At 49.8% G+C, this 22644-nt stretch overlaps 1 protein-coding gene across 1 annotated transcript in view; it reads right to left on the bottom strand.

Annotated features, from left to right (window-relative positions):
• Positions 1-5: 5 nt before the first annotated feature.
• LOC130378020 (contactin-3-like) overlaps positions 6-22644 on the bottom strand; it is a gene marked incomplete at its 3' end in the record, with an annotated part of 72720 nt that continues 50081 nt past the window's right edge. The window contains exons 6-10 of the mRNA XM_056584959.1: positions 12447-12650; positions 11727-11829; positions 10914-11098; positions 7037-7176; positions 6-86 (exon numbers count right to left, since the gene is read on the bottom strand). Of these exons, the coding sequence (XP_056440934.1) occupies positions 6-86; positions 7037-7176; positions 10914-11098; positions 11727-11829; positions 12447-12650 (713 nt within the window). The remainder of the gene's footprint in view (positions 87-7036; positions 7177-10913; positions 11099-11726; positions 11830-12446; positions 12651-22644) is intronic.

Genomic DNA, 22644 nt, shown 5'->3' with positions numbered 1-22644 from the left:
TTCTCGGCGACGCATTGGTACATCCCGATGTCAGACAGCTTCAGACTGTTGATGGTCATCAACCCGTTGTTCACCTGGACTCTGTCCTACAAAACACACACACACACACACACACACACACACACACACACACACACACACACACACACACACACACACACACACACACACATACATACACAAACACAAAAAGAGTACACACATGGACATATAGTCAGTAAAAACACATCATATTTGGTCATATTTGTTGCTTTCATGCATTTCCTAACTCACATACATTGTAAACATGACGTCACCCAAACCCGCTCGAGCAGTAAACCGCAGCAACTAGCATGCTAGCATTAAGGCCAACCTGCCGGATGGCCTTATTGCCGTGTGAAACATGAATCCATGTTCGCCTCTGTGTCCATTGTGTTGTAATCGTCAAACAGCCCCACGAGACCAATTTAAAGAGGTTGAATGGCCCACTTTCCCTGCACAATGAGGCCCGTACTTATGCTGAGTCCCTCTCTCTCTCTGTCTGGAACACGAGGGGGTTTTCAGAGGCCAAAGCCGGCGGTTAGCAGCACAGTACGCTAGGCTTTAGATCGCTGATGGGCTAACACGGGCTGGCAACGAGTCCTGGCAAATCAGAGGGATATTTCACTGCAAAGCAGCCTTAAACAATGTTTAACACATCCCCCTTTTCACGGAGAAAGACTCCCACCGCGCAGGGTCCATTCTATCCCTGCCAGCCACCAGTGCAAGCTCTAGGAGTGATTACCATCAAACCCGAGCTGCGCTGTTATGCCACTGGACTGAAGATATGGAAAAACGTTAAACGCTATGCATGGCAGGTTCCTCTGGGTTTAATCTCCCTTCGAGGTGGGAGGCTGAAGCGAGTTTGATATATTTGATCAATATAAACTGATCTACCACATGGCTGAGGTAGAAGTCTCTGCACCAAAGCAAGGAATGAAAACATGGTGGCGATAACTTATTATGACGTTGTTTATTCCTCCGCCTTAAGTCGGTTCGCTGCCGTGCACATTTTCAAGAAATACTCTTGCTCTTAAGCTCAAAATTCAGTCGAGTCCTTAAAGCTGATGCATGTAGCGTCACAGTGTGGTTACACGCAGGGTTACATGGAGAGAAATGTAATCATGCTTTTCAGGATATTTTACAACCGTTTAAAAGCACATTGAGATCGCTGTTCACTTCTCTCTTGTGTAGTTTGAAACAAAATGGCCACACATTACTGAGAACCAAAGTGCAAAAGAAGCTCAAGTGTTCATCAATTGATTCAGAACCTTGACCACCGCAAAACGATGCCAGACTAATCAAGCAACTAACTCCTCCTCAATAATGTAGCACACACACGAATGCACACACACACACAAACCAGCATCAAGATGAATACAATTAAAAGTTCTCCATTGAAAAAAAAGAAAAAGTTCAATCGGAAGATAGATAAATAAAATCCTGTCCAATTAGTAGCTGGGTGATGTCAAAATAGGCGATTATGTGGCAGAATGCTGCACTGGAAATCACTTTGAGCCAGGTAATTAGGGCTATATACAGACATTTAAAGCACTACTTTTGTCAAAGGTGTTCGCGCTGATGAATAGCTCGATCTAATTCAAGCCTTAGCCACACTTTCCATCTCCTCAGGGGTCCGGGATAATTGAAACAGCGCTAATTTTCTGAGGTCTTAATAGCCCCGTGGTGACTTGATGTAAGCCCCCCCCCCCATCCCCCCAATAGACACAGACACAGACACACACACACACACACACACACACACACACACACACACACACACACACACACACACACACACACACACACACACACACACAGACAGACACACACATCCCCCTGTGCTTAACATATCATTGAGACGTTATCAAACAGTGGTTGAAACAGGGTCTCTGCGGAGATGGAGACAGAAATACTCCGAGCTCGCCGTCTCTTCCACCGCCACCACAACCTTCCACCAAGATGGCGGTTAATTGCACTGTTCCGAGGCGAAGGTCGTTCGGCTCGGGTTCGCTTATTTGTGTTGTTTTCTTCTTCTCAAGCCGGGCCGGTACGGGACAAACGGGCCGACCCAAGCGGCCCTGCCGGGGGGAGGGGGGCGGCGCTCCAATTGCCTCTGCTCTGCGGTGACCTTTGATGAGGACTGACACGGTCTCCTTAAGGGCGGGGGCTGTAATTGCAGTGGGGGGGTTGTTGTGGGGGGGGGGGGGCGGTCTCCATTGTACTCGCCCTTGATCTTTCCACGGCTGAGAGGGCGACCGGCGGGGTCGAGCGCCGCCGGTCGCCGCCGGCCGCCGCTGCCCGCCGTGTTGTCTGAGAGCATTACCCCCGCTGACACTGGGACAGATAAGAGCTGTCTCCTAACATCAGCCGGTGACCCGCAGGGGACGCTTCAGATGGGGGGGGGAGGCACCCTCTTAGCCGGCTGTTGGCGTCTGAGTGTGTGTGTGTGTGTGTGTGTGTGTGTGTGTGTGTGTGTGTGTGTGTGTGTGTGTGTGTGTGTGTGTGTGTGTGTGTGTGTGTGTGTGTGTGTGTGTGTGTGTGTGTGTGTGTGAGTGAAGTTGAGGGTGTGTGTGTGTGCGTGTGTGTGTGTGTGTGTTCGTGTGCGTTTGTGCGTGCGCGTGTGTGTGTGTGCATGTGCGTGCCTTTGTTCCAAGTGAGCGTGTGTGTGCGTGCCCTTTGGATGTGGGACACAAAAGAGGTTGTTTGGAGTGGGACAGTGACGGTGTGTGTGCTCAGAGGAACCACACACACACGCGCCAACAACAAAGAGAGGAGAGTGGAGGGATCAAGCGCTTCGGCCACTTCAGCCCATCACTGACACACAACCAAAAGGCCTGTCCGTCCAACATTCATTCCATTCACTATTATTTATAATGCACAAACAGTGCAGAACGTTCCATTCCGCTTTCCTGAACCACTTCCTTTGGTGGTGAGAATAGCCCGTTCCTCGGCGTGCGGTGCTGCCTTGCTCGGTGCAAAAGGCGGACTGGAAGTGAACCGACGGAGGACATATGCGAGCAGAGAACATCAACATAAACAAAGGAACAAAGCGGGCTAGAGCGCAGGAAGGAAGGACACAAGGAGCAAGGGGTATAAAAGGTTTAAAGGGAGATAAAAAGAAAGAATAGAGCGATGAGCGAGAGAGGGGGGGAGAGAGGGGGGGAGAGAGGGGGGAGAGAGGGGGGATGAAAGGACGATGGATGCTCTTCTCTGTGTCGTCGTAGGTTCCAGAGTGCTCTGCCCGGGGGGGGTGCGTCCAGAGCCATCGAGTTCCTGTGTTCTTCAGCCAAACAACCTCCTGTCAGCGGCCTCACAAACCCCCCGCCGCCTCTGCAGCGAGGGGGCGTGGCCTGTGCAGCGTGTCATTATTTATGCGTGACACATTCTGCCAGACGAGCACTCTTTCAGTTTCTTGGGGGGGGGGGGGTGGGGCTGTGTTATCACAGCGACTGTCGTGAGACAGTGCTGGGATGCTGAGGGTCGCCCGTTCAAAGTGCTCCCAGACGACGGAGGTCAGCAGTAAAGATAATAAATAAACCCTCTCCGTAGAGTCGACGCAGGCGTGTGTTTGACGGGAGTGACACGAGGTAATTCCGCCGCTGAGCGTTTGGACGTGATCGAACACGGAGACCGCAGCCGTGACTAAGGGGACTCTCGGAAATGGTTTTCACTCTCCTGGAAACGAGGGGGGAATTGACGAGTCTGGGTCCTGGTGACATTTTGGAGTGACTCGACAGAGTGCCGTGAAACGGGCGAGCAAGACAAAAGTGTGGTCAAAGTGAAAGAGAGTGACGGCAGGCCTGGATAAAGATAGAAACGAGAGTGATTCACTGAGCGCTGAGTGAGTTAATGGGAGGGAGGGAGGGTGGGAGGGGGAGAGAGAGAGAGAGAGAGAGAGAGAGAGAGAGAGAGAGAGAGAGAGAGAGAGAGAGAGAGAGAGAGAGAGGGAGAGGGAGAGAGAGAGAGAGAGAGAGGAGAGAGAGACAGAGAGAGAGAACTGATCCATTCTAATGAGGAATAACAAATGGCCTCCTTGGCCTTCCTCCTTCTCCTCGATCTCCTGCTACATCATCGACCTTTGGATTTGGAAATTGATTTACTGTTGCCGCTGCTGCCGCTGTTGACGGTGGCATTTGGAAAATGGTAACAGCCTCATTAATAAGCTGCCATGCACAAAGAATATGTGGCCTCCCCCACAAACCAAATATATCTTATTTATAAATCAATGTGGCGTAAGATAATACTGTCGAACATTTAGAGATCCGCCATGACATTGCGGACGCGACATTTGAACGTAAACCCTTTAAAAAATATATATGCACTTTGAAGGGCGAAGATGCTTTAAGAACTGACCAGGGTGACATTTCCCTAACAATGAGGCGTGTGTGTTTTGATCCAATGCCTGAAAAGCTTCCTCTGGCATCTCACCACTGAAGCTCGAATCTCAAGTACACCTTCCACTGCTGTCGCCATGACGCCGCTCTCTGTCTCTTCCTCCCCGGCAGGCCAGATTCATTAATCCCCTAAACTGGGTTTGTATTTTTGATCTGTCTCTAATTAAAGTGCCCCAGATTTTTCTGTTTATCTCCCGCCTCAATCCAAGTAAGAAAAAAGAAAAGAAAAGCGAGGCCCCACCACCTGCCCCATTTAAACCATTTAAATAGATGTCCACCAACACCGCCACAGCCCAGTTTAGGTCTCATTAGCTCATCCCCCGCCGTCTGACACTATCACCGCCTGGTGATTTAGCGGGGCCATTTCCTGGGGGCCGAGAGAACACTCCACTCCACCAGCAAATAACAACACAGCATCAGGCCCTGTGCTCGGAAATGTAGAATAGCTTTTGGAAGATAAGGCTAGGTTTCTCCTTCCCCAGGGGGGGAGAGACTTAATGGTGGAACCGAGAGCTGCAGATCGGGGGAGGAGGGGGTGGGGGGGGGGCTTCAGCTTTAGATTATTATCCGCCGCTTCCCCCCAGAGAGGAAGACTGGCAGAAAATGGCCTCACTTTGGCTCATTTGCTCAACAAAATCTCCGTACACACGCGATGCCAAATTGAGAGCTACAAGCAAAACAAGCTATTTTTAAGAGTCGGTACGAGGCTGAGTACAGGCGGAGCGAGCAGACAAGATGGCTGGCCCCGGCTCTGAACCGGTGATCTATCGCGGGCGGATGGCGTGATTAAGGACGGTCAGGCAGATTACTGCCTGGCTCGTTTTGACCTATCAGGATCCGGCTTGCCAAGTGATGCTGTGTTCTGTGTGGGTTGAGAGACAGTGAATAATCGATTCATTGTAAAAAAATAACCAATGATCAGGGCGATGTGTTGACGCTCATAATATCGAGGGTATTAGTGAGTCATCTTCCGCTGGAGTTGATGCTGGAGGGGCAGATATTGTCAGACTAAATCAGTATTTTATTGGAACAGATGGTCATTTTTTTTGACTATTCAACACCTACTCTCGCAGAGGCGGCTTCTTCACGCGGAAACTCAGGGATGATTAAATGTGCCTGCATGTCAGGAACCAATCACAGACTGGACGGTTCACCCGGACAAACAGCCAATGGTGTGGTGAAACCAACGGGATTTAAAGGGTTATTTTCAATAAGTACCCAGCAGGCTCACAAAAACTAAAGAATACCGTGTTGCAGCAGAAAGCGTGGGAGTAACATCTACATCCCTGCCAGCGGTGAATCTGACAGCGTGTACTGCGCATCAGAGACGAGTCACGGCGAAAATATATAGCACAAATCAACACCTTCTACGCTGCCTAATGTGAAATCCTTCCCTATCCCCATCAACATTTGAGCTGTCTTCAAATACTTGGAAAACAACTGCAACTTAGTTGAAAAAAAAGTTGCAGGTAAACATTGCGGTATAGCGCTATGACTGTTCTCCGCATTTAAGTTCCATGACCTTAAAATCAATGGAGGTCAGCGGCATCCTGTCAGGGCGAACGCAGAGCTCCTTTATGCACAGTGTGGCTCTCCATCGCCATGGGCTGTTCTCCTCTCCAGAACAGGTGGAGGGCTGCTGCTGTGGCTCTGATCCGGCCCTGTGGCAGAACGGCAGGCTTAAGAACCGGATAAGCCAAGGGGGGGGGCTCCATCCATCTCACCTCCTCATCCACATCTAACAACAATCCCAGTTTAAAGTCCCGGTGTCATTGTATCACACGCGGACCCCCGGAACAAATCCGTGTGGGGTCGAGTGCTCCCATTGATCGGTGAGGAGGGGGGGAGGGGGGGGCTCCTTGGGATGGAGAGGAGAAGGCACGACACCCTCCGTTACATTTGAATAACGGCGTGGCATTTGCGCTGAGCTGCGTGGCAGCGTTGCTAATGGGGCGGCCGGGGAAAGGGCAGGTCCACATCAGAGGCCGAGGCGGGCTGAAGGTCAGGAGGCGGGCTGAAGGTCAGGAGGCGGGCTGAAGGTCGAGGGTGCCGGGGGAACTCGGCTGAACCTCCCGCTGTCGGGGGCAGAAACCGTCTTGCAGTCGCCTCGAGGACGATGAGTGTTTCCTGTTTTATTGTTTAGCACAGCTTTCCCCCAAAAGCTCGTCACACCGATTGTTTCTTGGTGGTATATCTCAGTCATGGGGGTGTAGGTCTCTCTCCCTAACCCTAACCCTACGCCTGTAGGTCTGTAGTCTGAACCCAGCTCCATGGGGCCACAGGTCTGTCTGTCTGAAGCCCCGGTCTGTCTGTCTGTAGCCCAGGTGTGTCTGTCTGTCTGAAGCCCCGGTCTGTCTGTCTGTAGCCCAGGTGTGTCTGTAGCCCCGGTCTGTCTGTCTGTCTGTAGCCCAGGTGTGTCTGTAGCCCCGGTCTGTGTGTCTGTAGCCCAGGTGTGTCTGTCTGTCTGTAGCCCAGGTGTGTCTGTGTGTCTGAAGCCCCGGTCTGTCTGTCTGAAGCCCCGGTCTGTCTGTCTGTAGCCCAGGTGTGTCTATAGCCCCGGTGTGTCTGTCTGTCTGTAGCCCAGGTGTGTCTGTAGCCCCGGTCTGTGTGTCTGTACCCACCTCCATGGGGTCCAGTGGCTCCCCGTTCTTCAGCCAGCGGTACGAGGGCTTGGGTTTGGCGCTGGCCTTGCACTCCCAGATCAGGGTGTCGTCGATCGGCTTCTGGGCGTCCTGGGGCTTCTCCAGCAGCTGGGGGGGAGCTGTGTGTGTGTGGGAGGGGGGTGGGGAAGAGAGAGAGAGAGAGAGAGAGAGAGAGAGAGAGAGAGAGGGGAGAGGGAGAGAGAGAGAGAGAGGGAGAGGGAGAGGGAGAGGGCGAGAGAGAGAGGGAGAGGGAGAGAGAGAGAGAGAGAGAGACAGAGAGAGAGAGAGAGAGGGAGAGGGAGAGAGAGAGAGAGCGAGAGAGAGAGAGAGAGAGAGAGAGAGAGAGAGAGAGGGAGAGGGAGAGGGAGAGGGAGAGTGAGAGAGAGAGAGACCTTGTTAACGAGTTAAATAACGGTACCCAGGCCTCACGGGGCAGGCGAGGCGAGTGGGAATCAACCCTCGTTGCAGTTTGAGAGAATCGATCGTTGAGGTCCGAACGAGTGGCAATTAGTTCATTAATGGAGCAACCAGGCAAGCAATTCATCAATATACTGCCCATTAACCCACTCATGACCCCTGCCTGATCACACACACACACACACACACACACACACACACACACACACACACACACACACACACACACACACACACACACACACACACACACACACACACACACACACACACACACACACACTCAGAGACACACACACACACTCAGAGACACACTTATATATACAGGATATATAAATCTTGAGATTGCATTTAACAAAGTTTGAGATTATAGATAACCAATATACATTTCGATATTACGTATAAAAACTCTAGTGTGACGTTATATATAAAAATAAAAGCTTGAGTTTGGTTCAGCTGGATATTGTTTGCTGTGAAAAACACAAAAATCAAAAGATGACAGATAAAGTGTTGAACAAGATGGATTCCCCTTCCAAACAGATCTTTTGCAGCAGGCTATGATTTAGCTGTGATAAATGTTTCTGACAACATCAGAAAATCGAAGGACAGTCTTTCTTGGCGGGCGGCGGCGTTAATAACCACGACGTTAACGATCTCTCCACGGATATTACAGGTTTCGTCTTAAGGAGGAGCAGAAGGTTTCGGCGCCGGTCTCAGAGGCCTCAGACACGGGGACCAGAGTCTTATCTCAAGACAACAATATGAGATTTATGACTCTTTCTTTTTACGACACTGCAATAAAAAACGCGTCCCAGGGTCAAGGAGAATGGGGTGGGAGGGGCAGCAGCTCATGTGGTTCGCTGGCATCATACTAATAATGCAATTATAATGCCCTTTTTTCTATTTTTTTGGACTCGCTTTATTGATATTCCTTTTTTCCGCTTGTCCCCTACAGGCATGTGGGAGAGGATGAAAACAGAAAAGAGAAAACCCTCGTGGGATTTGTAGTTCCTCTTGCTCAAGGACAACTCAAGTAAAACGATGTTTCCAGGAACCAGAGAGTTAAATCTATGAGCGGTGGTGCGTGTGTGTGTGTGTGTGTGTGTGTGTGTGTGTGTGTGTGTGTGTGTGTGTGTGTGTGTGTGTGTGTATGTGTGTGCGTGTACGTATGTGTGTGTGTTTGTCCACTGGACCGGCTTGGTAACTAATGACTAGGGCAAAGCAAACACGATTGTTCTTCATGGGTTCTGCGGCCCCTGCACCATGTACATGTGTATTTTGCTGATGTTGAAGCAAATAGTCAAGCGAAGTAAAAGGATAATTGGGTCGGGAATTCAAAGGGCGCCGACTGGTAAAGGACGCTCTTGTGTTACGTTATTCTGCGCCTACTCCACTTCCTTTTGTAACTTCTCCGGCACCACAAGGCTCCGCAAGGCTCGCCTCAAGTGCACACGCCTTTGCAAGGATGAATTATCTCTTTTAATTAACCCAAAAAAATCCAGATGCAGAAGAGGGTAAAAAAAGGAATCAAACACTTTGATGAACCACCTTTGAAAAGCCACGCCAACTCCTCTCCACGCTTAATACTGAGTCCTTTAAAAGAGCGATATGAACACTATAGTACACAGTATAGTGAACAAACCGCTGAAGCCTTCACCACCGAGCCAAAGATACAGTAAATAAAAGCGCTAAAGGATAAGATACTGAAAGGGAAGGGAATGCCTGATGCAATCAATTGTGTTTTCAAGTCAATACAACCGCATAGGTCATGCTCAATAGGCATATTAAAACATGCACTCAATGCTCAGAAACATGATATAATTACACCAATTTCCTAATCCCGATGGGGCAATCACAACCGCGTGGGGTCACGGTCGCCCCATATTGGGCCTCTGCCCGTGTGGCTTTGGTGGTTGCAAACACCAGATCTCGTATTGATTCTGCCATCCCTCTATAGGCGTGATGGATGTCCACCCCCCCCCCCCCCCCCCCCCCCCCCCTGACACCGCCCGCATCCATGGGAGTTTAAAATGAAATTACTGATTTTTATCACTTGGAATCCAGCCAGTCCCACAAGGAATAAAAAAAAAAGAGATGAATAAAAAAAACAACAGAAGATAGGACGGGTCTCCGTGCTTACAGGGAGGAACACTACTTCCAAACCGATCCACGGGCCGAGGGAAACAACCGCCAAGGCCACATAGTTTCCACCCATGACCGGGATCCAAAATCCTTCATTCACCCCATTTATTCCTTCCTTTGAATGTAGGTCAGGGCACCTTGTTAATGCGAAAGCCTTCTTTATTTATTTAACCGAAGCACGACGTAGCCTAGCGTTTGTGTAGAGAGCATGTCGAGGCTTTGCCTTCACTACCCCCCTCCCCCCCACCCACAGGTGCTGTAAAACCATGGAGATTATCATATCAAAGGGAACACTGCAATCTGATGGTTTCTAGTGTGTGCCATGATTCCTTACAGGGTAGGGGGGGAATCGGCAGTCATCATTAATGCATAAACACCCGGATAATGTGCAGGGGAAGGCGCATGAAATCCCTCACCAGAGGCCATTAAACGCTTTCTGGGATAAGTCCAGTCTTCATGGCGACGGAGGAGTCCTCCACCTCTGTGGACAAGGTGGTGTAAATCAGCGGCCAAGTGTTAGCCCCTGGCACTATAAGCGCCGTGTCCGGGGTGAACTATTGCTAATAGACTAATTTACTGCCCCATTGCACCATGTGATGCCGTTATATACTGCCCGCTGTAAGAACTACAGATTGCGTGACAACAAATATAACTTCTGCTGGGGGAGGGGGAGTCCAGCCAGGCCAAAGGCAGCCACGGTTACACTCGGTGCTTCGTTCTCGTTCTTATCGGTTTTTCTTGTTCATCGCTCATGTGCACAAACGTTATTGTGCGCTTTTGTTTAAATATGTATGATTTTTGTTGCATCGTTTTTATTTTTATTAGCCGGGAACCCACACTTTGAAAAGCACGTTAAATCGGTCGTTCGGATTACGACTATGGGTTGTTTTTTAATGCTTCGTATATCGGGTCAAGCAGCAAAAAAAATAAAATGGCGCACACATAAAAAACTCCAAAAAGTGCAGCATGTTCGAAAACAAGGAAAAGTTAGCGCTCGGCACTTTGTTAAACGAACATCCTTACTGTACCATCTGCGACATATTGTTGTTTTTCTTTCTTCGGACATGTGTACAGTAAGTACATTTGCCTGAAGTATATAAATAATATACAGTAAGAGGCTTTGGATAAAAGTGTATTTTTAACGACCTGAATGTCGATGTGAATGTAAACCAACAAATATCTTAGCAGCACGCCCCCAGCTCGGCGCCCGAGACCCATCGTAGAAGCCCCCCCCCCCCCCCACCCTCAGCAGTAGACCCACCGTAGAAGCCCCCCCCCACCCTGAGCAGTCACCCACCGTAGAAGGCCAGCTTCCCCTTGGCCGAGTTGCGTCCGCGGGAGTTCTCGGCGAGGCACTCGTAGACGCCGGCGTCCTCGGGCTGGAAGTAGGGGATCTCAAGCACGCCGCTCGCCTTGTTCACGTCCACCTTGCGGCCGAACGCCGTGCCGTCCAGCCGCCGCCAGCTCACGCTAGGCACGGGGCTGGGGGGGGAGACCGGGGAGGAGGTCACATGGCAACGAAACTATACGGTTTGAGGAATGGAGAATGTCAAAGGTTTCGGAAAATACGAAACCGTTTTTTGGTTTGTTCCTTATTTTTTAGGTTTTTCAGTCGCCTTGAAAAAAAATAAAGAACAGAAAATACATACAGGATTCATATGTTTTGTTCTGTTTATTCTTATTTTTTCGTGTTTTCCGACATTCTCTGTGAAAAGACGGTAAATGATAGCGGTGGACAGTCGTTGATCATTTGTGTCAGACACTGAATGCTTGATGGAGAGTAGGGAGACGTTGAGTCATCAATGGAGAAGAACAGGCAGGCTATTCTGCCTCCCAACTTTTCTATCGTAGGAAATGTATCAATCAAATCCATTCCTGTTCCACACCTCGTTTAATGAGCAGCACCCCGTTTCTCACCTTCATCTACGTGGCCAGCATGAAGACACCTGCCCTGGTTTCATAGCAATCTCTCTGACAGCAGTCTGGTTATAACCTCACAGGGTTAATAATGGTGTGAGGTCGGATCCACTGAGAGACAACGGTCTAAAAGGTGCAAATTGAGGTTCAAAACAACAACAAGGACGATGACAACAACAACAACAAAACATACTTTCCGAGCGCGAAACACTCCAGCCGCACCGTGGAGCTCTTGGCCACGGGGACGATGTCGGGGAACTGCACCTCGATTTTGGGCTCATACTCGCCCATCACTCCTGGGGACGGACGACAACAAAAAGGAGTAGTATCATTACCGCTAACCATATCTCCTGGGTAACCACTGTGTGTGTCTGTGTGTGTTTGTGTGTGTGTGTGTGTGTTTTTTCACTGCCTGTTTCTGTGTCAAACCAAACAGAAAACTCCGGTTGTGTGTATGTGTGCGTCTATAAACCGCTCGTTTGTGCGTTGGGTTCCGTACAACAACACTTCACCGTTCCCTTCTCATGACCCTCATTGCCACCCGTCACCATCGTCCAACCCTCTGTGTGGGAAAAAAGGGCGTGGCCCTGGGTGTGAAATAAGGGCGTGGCCCTATGTGGGGAGAAAGGGGCATGGCCTCTGTGCGAAAAAGGGGCGTGGCTCTGCATGTGGAAAAAGGGGGTGTGGCCCTGGGTGTGAAAGAAGAGGCGTGGCCTTGGGTGTGAGAGAAGGGGCGTGGCCCTGGGTGTGAGGAAGGGGCGTGGCCCTGGGTGTGAAAGAAGGGGCGTGGCCCTGGGTGTGAAAGAAGGGGCGTGGCCCTGGGTGTGAAAGAAGGGGCGTGGCCCTGGGTGTGAAAGAAGGGGGTGTGGCCCTGTGTTTGAAAAGGGGCGTGGCCCCGCGTCCCCGGACGTACCGTCGGCCCTCAGCACCAGCGGCGCGGGCGGCCCCTGCACGCTGCTCTTGGTGACGGTGTTGGTCACCACGCAGGTGTAGTTCCCCACGTCCAGGGGCTCCACCTTGGCGATGTACAGGTTCCCCGTCTTCTGGGACACGAAGCGCCGCGTGTCCTGGACCACGAAGGTGGGGTACTCGTTGAAGATCCAGGAGAAGGTGAGCTCTGGAGACACAGAGGCGAGAGGATGGGTTAGAGGGACGACCATGAGGGGGTGGGGTCGGGTTTAGGGTGGGTGGGGTTGGGGGTGGGGGTGGGGGTAGGTGAGGGTGTGTGGCGGGAGGAGGAACGGTGCATCCATGGGGTGTACGTTACATTCGCTGGGCTAGAAACGTGTCCTGCATCGGTAATTCCATCCACTTCTGGGACCCGTCAGAAAATGATTATGAAGTCGATCTCTCGGGCTTCTGACAAGGTCTCTCCCTCACACTGCCTGTTCTGGCATTAATGTCCTTATTAGGAACCCATTCACAACTGAAGAGACCGGGACTCCACTGGGTCTTAATATTCAGTATCTGTGCTGGTGTGATGTCTAATCACCTTCCCTGGGGATATATTTTTTCAAGCAGGTTCCATTTGGTGTTGAGATGTTGTCAACAGATAGATAGTTACCCGCCAAGATCAACACTTAGAATCCACTAAATGAATCCCTGTTCATTTAGATGCTAATCGTATATTTATATTGATATATAATGCAGTGTTTCTTTTTTGTTCTCTTATTGCTACAGACATCTCCTCTTATCTGGATCGCCACAGCGTTGGACGAATGGCTCGTATTCAAACCGTTTCCTAAAGAACAAAAAGAACACCCCGGCACACCAGCCGCCATCCTGGAGCCAGGTGGTCCGACTGCACCGTGGCAGCAGCCCTTAAATCACCCATTTACCGGTGGATCCAACCCAACACGCGCTCAGCAGCAATCCCCCGCCCAGGACTCATGCCGTCGGTAGCAGGCTCCCACTCAGTCAGCTCTCCGGTCCCTTAAAAAACAAGCTCCGGTAAACGACTTCCCTGCGCTCGGAGGCAGCCGCACCGAGAGACAGCGCGATGGAGGTGTGCAGCGCCACTATTTGCACCATTATAGGAAAAAAAACACAGGGAACGATGATGTTTTGACATGTTGACGCGCCGACAGATTGCTATGGACCGTATAGCAGCGTCCCTGTCCCAGAAGCAATCTGAGGCCGTGTTGGCGGGGGGGGCGCGTCTAAGCGATGACTCGGCACCTCAGTGCAGGGAGTGATTAAGACAGGAGTTGTGTGTTCGTCGACGGAGTACCAACTCCTGGAGTTGTCTCCTCTGGGTAATACTTCAGAGGCAAACAAATGTGTGTGTGGGGGGGGGGGGGGGGGGGCTGGCTCAGAAGGATGTCTCTGAGGTCTGGGGGAGGAGAAGGAGGGCTGGATGTTGTTAACCTCATAGCGTAGTTTGAGTCATATTTTAAAGTTCATCTTGTTTTTAGCGTAAAAAACGCCTGATTCCAGTATGGAATGTAAAGAGCACTCTGATTGGCTCAGGATGTAGCCAATGAGGCAGAGTGAAGTTATATTTTCACACAATTAAAAAAAATATGACTGGTACTTATTTTTATAAGGCTAACGATATGTAAAGGTTCAGACGTTATGACCTCCGTAAACCTCCTCGCTTCTTAGTCCTTCAGTTCAGCGTGATCAGCGTTCGCGTCAAAAAGGGAATGTCATTTTGTCGTCAGTGTCGCACATGTCGGTAACTTTGTAAGCAGCTTTGATACACTGCGAGCATACAAGATATTTCACAGTCCGGTTCAAACCGCACGACAGAAAGGGATGTGGGTATGGATATCAGTTTATAAATATCATTAACAATCCATAAATCATGGTCGGCGTTCACGACTTTGAGAAACTACAACTTCCCCCCCAGGTTCGATCGGCGCAAAGTACAGCTGAGACGCAAAGCTGCAATGCCTCCCACTCACATAAATAATACATAGCTACTCGTATCCTGACGAGCACATGCATATTTAATGACTGTTTTTGAAACAATATCTCCGAAAGGTGCAGGGCACGACATCAGGGAACAGCAGCAGTAAGAGGTTTCTAAATTGACTTGTTAAAGTTTCATCGCGAGAGAAACAGGAAACAGGAAGTGAGGAGCCGGGCAGACTCTCCGCGTGGGGTCTTTAACGTGGCGTTACCGGGATCCTGAGTGACAGGCGAGTGGCGTGTTTCCATCCCGCTGTTGTGCAATGACCACACAGCTTATTGCCGCCCGCCCCCCCCCCCCCCCCCCCCCCCCCCTCATGCAGAATCCAGCGCTGGGAGGAGTAATGGAACATGACAGCCCAAGGGCATCGCTGATCACCACCAGGAGACGCGTGGCCAATGGACGCCTGTAAACACAGTCAGAGATGTTTCAGGTTTTAGACCAGCTCAGGTGTCTCGGTCTGTCGCCGCTGTACCCAGACCCAGCCAGACACCCAGAGCTCGCTGGGGTTGTCAGTGTCAGAGTGCACGCAGGGGGCATGATACGTGTGTGTTTCCGAGCCACATCTTTCGGGGTGATTGTCCTGCGACGTTGCAGAACAAGTGATTATTTTTCTCCTGGCTGCGCGGTGAGTAAAAGGCCTGTTTCCATTAGCGGGGAAGAGGTCAGATGCATTAGGTCCTTGCTTTAACCACAGTCCTTGGGCAGCTCTCAGGGCACAAGATGACACAAAGTGGCCTCTAATACGCAAGCACACACATACACACACACACACACACACACACACACACACACACACACACACACACACACACACACACACACACACACACACACACACACACACACGGCCGGGGGGCTGATTCCAAATGGACAACAATCCAGTCCAGGACTTTAAGTGCTCGCTGCGACCGACCGCACCCCCCCCCCCCCCCCCCCCCCGAACCCGCCCCCCACCCCTGTACGTTTAAGAGCACATTGGCCACATCGAACTACTTCCTGTGGAGGTCTTGCAGTGTTTCTGCGATCGTAATGAAGTAATGGCCACTTGAGTTCAGGGGGTATGACCGTTCCGGGGGGGGGGGGGTGGGTGGGGTAACGGCGTCTCCTACTGGTGGTGGATGCCTTGTCAGCCCTGAGGAGAAGATGTCATTTATTTTTTCCGCAGCAGTGTGATTCACTATCGCAAAGCAGGTCATGGCTTCAGTCCACCAAGGGTGCGAGAACAACGGCACAGCGGTAAATATAGCGGATCAACGTCCCCCTCTGAGGAGGACAATCAGCCCGATGACACCGCCATGATAAATGTTGCACCAGCCATGATTTATTAAAGAGGAGCGTGTGGTTCTTTGAGCAGAGAGGCGTGTCCTTTGACTGCTGCCGGAACATGACTCAGCGCGATTCCACACTTAGCGCTGACCTGGAAACAGCCCTGAGACTGAGACCAGGGGACGCTAACTTTTATACTCAGGGTGGGGGTCTGTTCTGTTTAACGGAGAGATCGGTGTGACTGAATCACCGCACCGGGAGCCTGGCGCCGGTCGGGACTAGTGAGGTTTAGGAACCGGGTCGTTGCCCCTAATATGGGCAACGAAGTCGAACCAGACACCATTAGAGACTTCAATACCGCTAGTCACTGACGTGAGTGAGTGTCGGTGTGACTAAATCACCCGAACTGTGTGAGTGTCCGGTCATGTGACGAGTGAGGTATAGACACCGGGTCGTTGCCTGTAGAAATGTATTGCCTGGCATAACGAAGTCGAACCGGACACCATTAGCGACTTCAGAACCGCTAGTCACTATGCCGTCCGTCAACAGAAGCTTTCATCCAAAGTGAAGTTCTCTTGAGTCTCGCTCGAGGAAGCCGAGAGTGACACTGGGAGATGGAACCGGGCACCTTCCAGCGGGGAGTCGTTAACACCCGTAACCATGACACCCTCCTCCTCCGCTGCATTGGCCCTTTCTCAGCTCGGCAGGGGGCCTACGCCGTACACCAGCTGAGGAGGTGTCGCTATACGAGTCACATCACCGGCCTCGGTTCTCTTTACCAGTGAGCTCCTGGCGGGAAACCGCTGACTCCGTGCACGAGGAGCCACCGCGTTCACACAGTTTATCAAAATAATCCGTCATGAGATGTCAATGTGTTTGTTGTTGCTTGTATTTTTCTGTGTGACTTATTTGTATATTTGTTTGAATATTGTTTGTGTGTGTGTGTGTGTGTTTTTTTTGTCTGTTTGTGCATGAGCTGTGTCTGCGCCTGTGTGCGTGTCTGTGTGTGTGTCTGTGTGTGCGTGCGTGTGTGCGCTCACGTGTGTGTTTGTGCTTGAATGCAGTATATGTAAGGGGAAGGTCACAATTTGCCTTGAGGCCAAGACTGAAAATGAGAGATGTTCCATGAAAAGGCAGACATCAGCGCTGCTCCAACCTTCACATCAGAAGGTATCATCTGCATTGACAGCTCTGTGAAAAATCCTGCTGAGGAAATGTCTCATTTTAAGCAGTTCAGGCGGTTTTCAAGTCTCCAGAGAATGATTAAACATGACACAAATGGGATGAATAGCCACCATGAGTATGAATACAATAAAAAGCACACACACACACACACACACACACACACACACACACACACACACACACACACACACACACACACACACACACACACACACACACACACACACTGTATGTGTGTTATGTGGTCAGTGACCTCCATACACTAGACTCTGGCCGCATGTATACAGATAAGTATTTGAATGTTTAACACGAAACCCGCAGACAGAGGGGACTTATTACCCAAAAGGCTTTGCCTCAGGTAACCAAGACAAATAGAGACTCTGTTTTGTGTTTATTTAAAGTCAAATCCCCCCTGAATTTTTATTAATAAGTTTCAGGGATATGCAGAATTTAATATTAATATTATGTCATTTTATCTCTGAATAAGAAATGTCTATCTTGAAGTGGAAATTAGCACATTTGCATTTTTTGTTATGTATGTGCTCTTATACATGTACACGTGTCTTTTTGTGTTTTTTTTCATTCAATATGATTTCTATAATATTAAATATTATATTTAAATGTATAAATTCTCCATAACATAAGACAGCAGTGAACAATGATGCTAGCCGAACAGAGATGATAATCCTAATGGGTTTTTGGGATCCGTGTCACCTTGGAGGGAATCAATCACGGCCTTTGACTCAAAGCAAACCCGCGTTAAGACAACAAGCTGGGGACTCAACAGCACCGTGGGTTTTCTGGTTCCTCATCTCCAGGAAGAACCAGACACCGAGCCCCAGATGACGGGCCACGAATAAATAAACGAGCCAGTTTTCTCTTGTTTTCTCGTTGTTCCAGACAAACCAGAGCGAAGGTATTAAACAACGATGAAGCACGCCAAGGCCAGAGGAATCTCTGCACGTTACCGAGGAAAAGCAGACACACACGCAGGTGATGCATCTTTAATCCCCCCACCACATTTAGAGCCGAGTGAAAACAGCTCCTCTGCTAGAGCGGCCAAAGCCATGACAGCCACACGGGATAATCCTGGGACCCCCCACCCCCCTTCCCACCTTCCCACCGTCCCACCGTCCTTGCCATCTGTCATGTCACACGTCACACACCGTGGTGACAGTACTGCCTCATCAGCCATGCAGCGACGGCAGCGGTGCTACCGCAAACAATCTGCAAGGACATGACAACGCGGACGGACGAATACTACCCCCGCCGCTCCGGTGGGGGGGGGAGGGGGGGGGGGCGCGGTCGGTCTTCTGTGTAACGCGCCACGACAGCCGCGCTGTTTGGGGAGGGAGACGAGGATGCGTGGCGTGCCGGTCGTGGCGACGCACGCCAGAAAGTTGAGCGCGAGGGACGGACGCGACCATGTGCAGGAACGCATCCGCCGGAGTCCATTCATCACCCGCCGACGGGCGTGGGACGCTGGGCCGCGTTGTGATTGGTCCACCCTCTGGGACGTGTCCAATCCGCTCTGGCGGCGGCGCGGTCGTGAAGCGTGAGGGAAGTCGGTCGACGGCGCAACGCAAAGTCCCCTGACTCCGAACCCTAGTCCATACCGCGACCACGAACCCTAGTCCATACCGCGACCACGAACCCTAGTCCATACCGCGACCACGAACCCTAGTCCATACCGCGACCACGAGCAAGCAGATATATATTTGAACTGTATATATTTACACACCGTGGTTGTAAAGAACAAGCTGTCATTGCCATTGGGGGAGGGAGAAGGAAGTGGAGCACAGACACTAAAGCAGGGGACTGCTGTCTTCCGCTTCTAAAAATACGAGGTGAGCTGATTTGGGTTAACACATTAAAAGCGTGTTGGGATGTATGGTGGATGCCAGTTGGCCCGGAGGTATGGCGTAATAGTGTGGAGTGAAAGGGTGTGTATTTCATCGCACTGGTTCCCCTCTCTTTAATTGACCAGCAAATTGTAACGTCACTCTGTGAGCATTAGCTATGCATGAGCTATATAAACCAGAAAAAATACTTAATGAAAACATGCATATGTCTATCGCCGTCTATGTATCATGGGGGATTGCATGTATTATTAATGAAACAATGATAAAAGTGTGTTAGAATAGGCACTGGGAGCAATATTTATCGGTTAAAATAAGTGTTGAATAGCGTTTTATACCGACAACCATCTCTGATATAGACTGTTTAGTCAGCAACACGGGTCTTCGCTCAGCAGGGAACAGAACACAAACTGATCCCAAGGCTCCCAGGAACAGAACACAAATTGATCCCAGGGCTCCCAGGAACAGAACACAATGCTCCCGATCCCAGCGCTGAACACAACCAAATCACCAAGCAAAAATAAATGACTGAAGGAAACAAAGATTGCTTGAAAACAGGCTTAAAAAAACCCCATCAGGCAACGAGGCTGACAGGGCTAATCATGCTTAATATTAAGATATAATACATAATATGATAAGATATATAAAAATATCTTCTTTATAATTGCTGAAGTTGTTTTAAAGGCGATGTGAACGAGGTTGTGGTTTTGGCATCCGGTCTGTTTCTGCAGTTCTCTCCTTCCCATGTCACCTTGAACTCGGGTCTGGCATGGCTCCAGTCTCTTTATGAATCAATCAAATAGAATTTGGTGTTTCGCTACATGCTAACATGAAGCATGCTGGCAAACGTACAACAATCATTGCTTTTTGCACCACTGAATACTTTATCGACAACAAAAGAGGTGGAAACGAATGAACGGGTAGATAAGTGGACTTAAAAATGTCCCCTCAAAAGCGCCAAAAGCAAAAACGATTATTCACACGCCGTGGCACCGCAGTTTGTACCACGCCCTATGCTTCTGTGATAAAGAAGAGAATCAAAAACGTTTTTTGTTCTTCTTTTGTCTGACATTGGTAAGCAGTGACCTCAAGAGAACATGAGAAGAATGCCTTCGCCATTCCATTAAAAAGGAATAGAATCCAGTAGTGTGTCCCCATTGTGTCCTTTCCTCATTTCCTCCACTCCGGCCTTGCAGTCACGTTGGGCGAGGGTCCTGGTCCGAGTACTTTCACCATTTCAGCCAATTCTCCTCCCGAAAGACCATTTATGGGACCAAAAAGCTAGCAAGAAAAAAAGGGTCGTTTAGCAGCTCTTTGAGAGCTGGGAGGTTGAAATGGGCCCACAGTGTGCACTGAGGCCCTGCTGGGAACTGTGTTCACTCAACGCTTTGAGGGCTCGGCAAGTGTTCCCAATTAGGGCAAATCATCATAAAACATTTGCATAATGTGGTTTCAATTAAGGATGATTAGAAGAAAGATGGACAATTAGGTTTTTCTTTCAAGCGAGAAGAGGTCACTCTTTTTCCTCTCGATAATGCAATGCTAACCAAAGCATTGCATTCTTAATCAGTAATGCGTTGTTTTTTTCTTTCAATATCCTGTTTAAAAAAACGTTTTTTAAATCGCTGCCGCTACTTTGCAGCCATGTTCACGCAAACCCGCCCAAATGGATGCATCTCATTTCCCACTACGCCACTTAACCTTTCTCCTTCACGTCCTCTCCACTCTCAACCCGTTCTCCGGCCCCCCGCCCCTTATATCAGAGAAAATATTCCATCCGTCGACGACTAACCAACGTTGAGGCTCGCAGTGTTCTATTAGTCACACTGTTGAAGGAATCGTTCTGGACTCGTAAGACTCTCTGCCGACGCCGGAACATCGCAGCAGAGCGGCCATTAAGGAGAACGGGGGGAGGAAGAATACGGACACTAAAAGCTTGGATAGGGCTGAATGAAACCCTCTGCTTTGAGCGAGGACGCTGCCAACTGTAAGAATGTGCGACTACATAACGGCGCCTTTAACCTCAGGTCTGCTGGAACAAGAGAGGAAGGTTGCTTTTGTTCGCTTTCGTGACGTCTGCCGTACGGGTGGTCGAATAAAATACAAACAGGACAACAAATTGTTGTTGATGGGAAGGCGACAGAGTTTTATCTTTCTTGTTTGAATCAGTTTTGTGTCGTTAAGGCCACGTCGTTCGAAATCTGAAAAAAACGGTGGTGTTCAAAACAGAGTCAAGACTTTTTACCGAGATACAATCCAGAAATGGAGGCGGACTCTCAGCCCTGTGCTCACATTCTTCAACAACGGTGGCAGAGAGGAGGGCGATCGGTTTATTTGACCAGACGGATCGATAGCTCTGGTTGCTAACCGGCGTTGTTAATGCCGGCAGAAGTGAGCTGTGGACGGAGTGGGGGCAGCTAACAAAGCCCCATTAGATAGGTGTTCCATTACTCAGCCTGGCACAGCACCGCCCTGAGACTGATCCCTCATTCTCTGGGCAGTCAAGACTGTTGCAAATACCAAAAAAAACTAAAAAAATACAAAATGACTCATTTCGCGAACCTCAAACAAAACTAGCCGAGGGGGTGGGGGGGGGGGGGGGAGGACAAACAGGACCTTGTCTTTGTCGAGGGTAAACATAGGGCAGTGATGTAGCTGCATTGTTAGTCTCAGCCTCGTCAACATCTCTCTTTACAGGGCAGGCTGCCACGACTCTGAGCACGATGCTGTTAGGGATTCAGGGCCTGGAGTACACTGCACCACACTTATCCAATTTTGTCAATTGTATGTGATTTGTTGCTGTGGAAGAGTGTGAACATCACTCGGGTGTATAAACATTCGGTCATTGGAAAGTGGCTTGAATATTTAAAAGGTTTCTTCATTAAGGGGCGTCTGACATGTACGGAGCCCCCCAAGGGACATGGAGGAAAAAAAAAAAATTGGTTGAAAATAAATAAATAAATAATGGTTTGCGAGATCTCGCAAATATTTTGCGAGATCTCGCAAAAGACTTTGCGAGATATCGCAAAGACTTTGCGAATCCCGCAAAAGACTGCGAGATCTCGCAAAGACTTTGCGAGATCTCGCAAAAGACTGCGAGATATCTCCTACATTCACCATTCATAAAATTCCCCCTGCGCGCTCGCGCTCTGCCCTGTCTGTTACGAAGCGCGAAGCTGCCCCTGCATCTCTCTGCACGTTAGTTGGCGGGCCGAGCCCCTCCTTCTCGCGTGTGTGTGTGTGTGTGTGTGTGTGTGTGTGTGTGTGTGTGTGTGTGTGTGTGTGTGTGTGTGTGTGTGTGTGTGTGTGTTGGAGGGGCTCGGCCCGCCAACTAACGTGCAGAGAGATGCAGGGGCAGCTTCGCGCTTCGTAACAGACAGGGCAGAGCGCGAGCGCGCAGGGGGAATTTTATGAATGGTGAATGTAGGAGATATCTCGGAAAAGTTTTGCGAGATCTCGCAAATGGTTTGCGAGATCTCGCAAAGTCTTTTGCGAGATCTCGCAAAGTCTTTTGCGAGATCTCGCAATGTCTTTGCGAGATATCGCAAACCATTTGCGAGATCTCGCAAACCATTATTTATTTATTTATTTTCAACCAATTTTTTTTTTTTCCTCCATGTCCCTTGGGGGGCTCCGTAGACATGCATTTTCTGTGTAACAACACAGGAAACTTTCATAAACAAAGGGGTTATAAATTGACTATATTTTCCAAAACCCATATCTATGACACTTTTTCGCCTGAAAACAAAACAAACAGAGATAAAAACACCAGGGATACGACTGAATGATTGAAGAACAGTGTCATTAACTCATCAGATCTACGTCAATGAAGGCATACGTTGGAGGAGGCAAGTGGCCCAGGAGGTAGCGGGTTGGCTACGGCT

Source organism: Gadus chalcogrammus, unplaced genomic scaffold, assembly GCF_026213295.1.
Source record: "Gadus chalcogrammus isolate NIFS_2021 unplaced genomic scaffold, NIFS_Gcha_1.0 GACHA049, whole genome shotgun sequence".
NCBI classification, from domain to species: Eukaryota; Metazoa; Chordata; class Actinopteri; order Gadiformes; family Gadidae; genus Gadus; species Gadus chalcogrammus.
The sequence above is the reverse complement of the archived record's forward strand: the minus strand, read 5'-3'. Positions and strand labels throughout refer to the sequence as shown.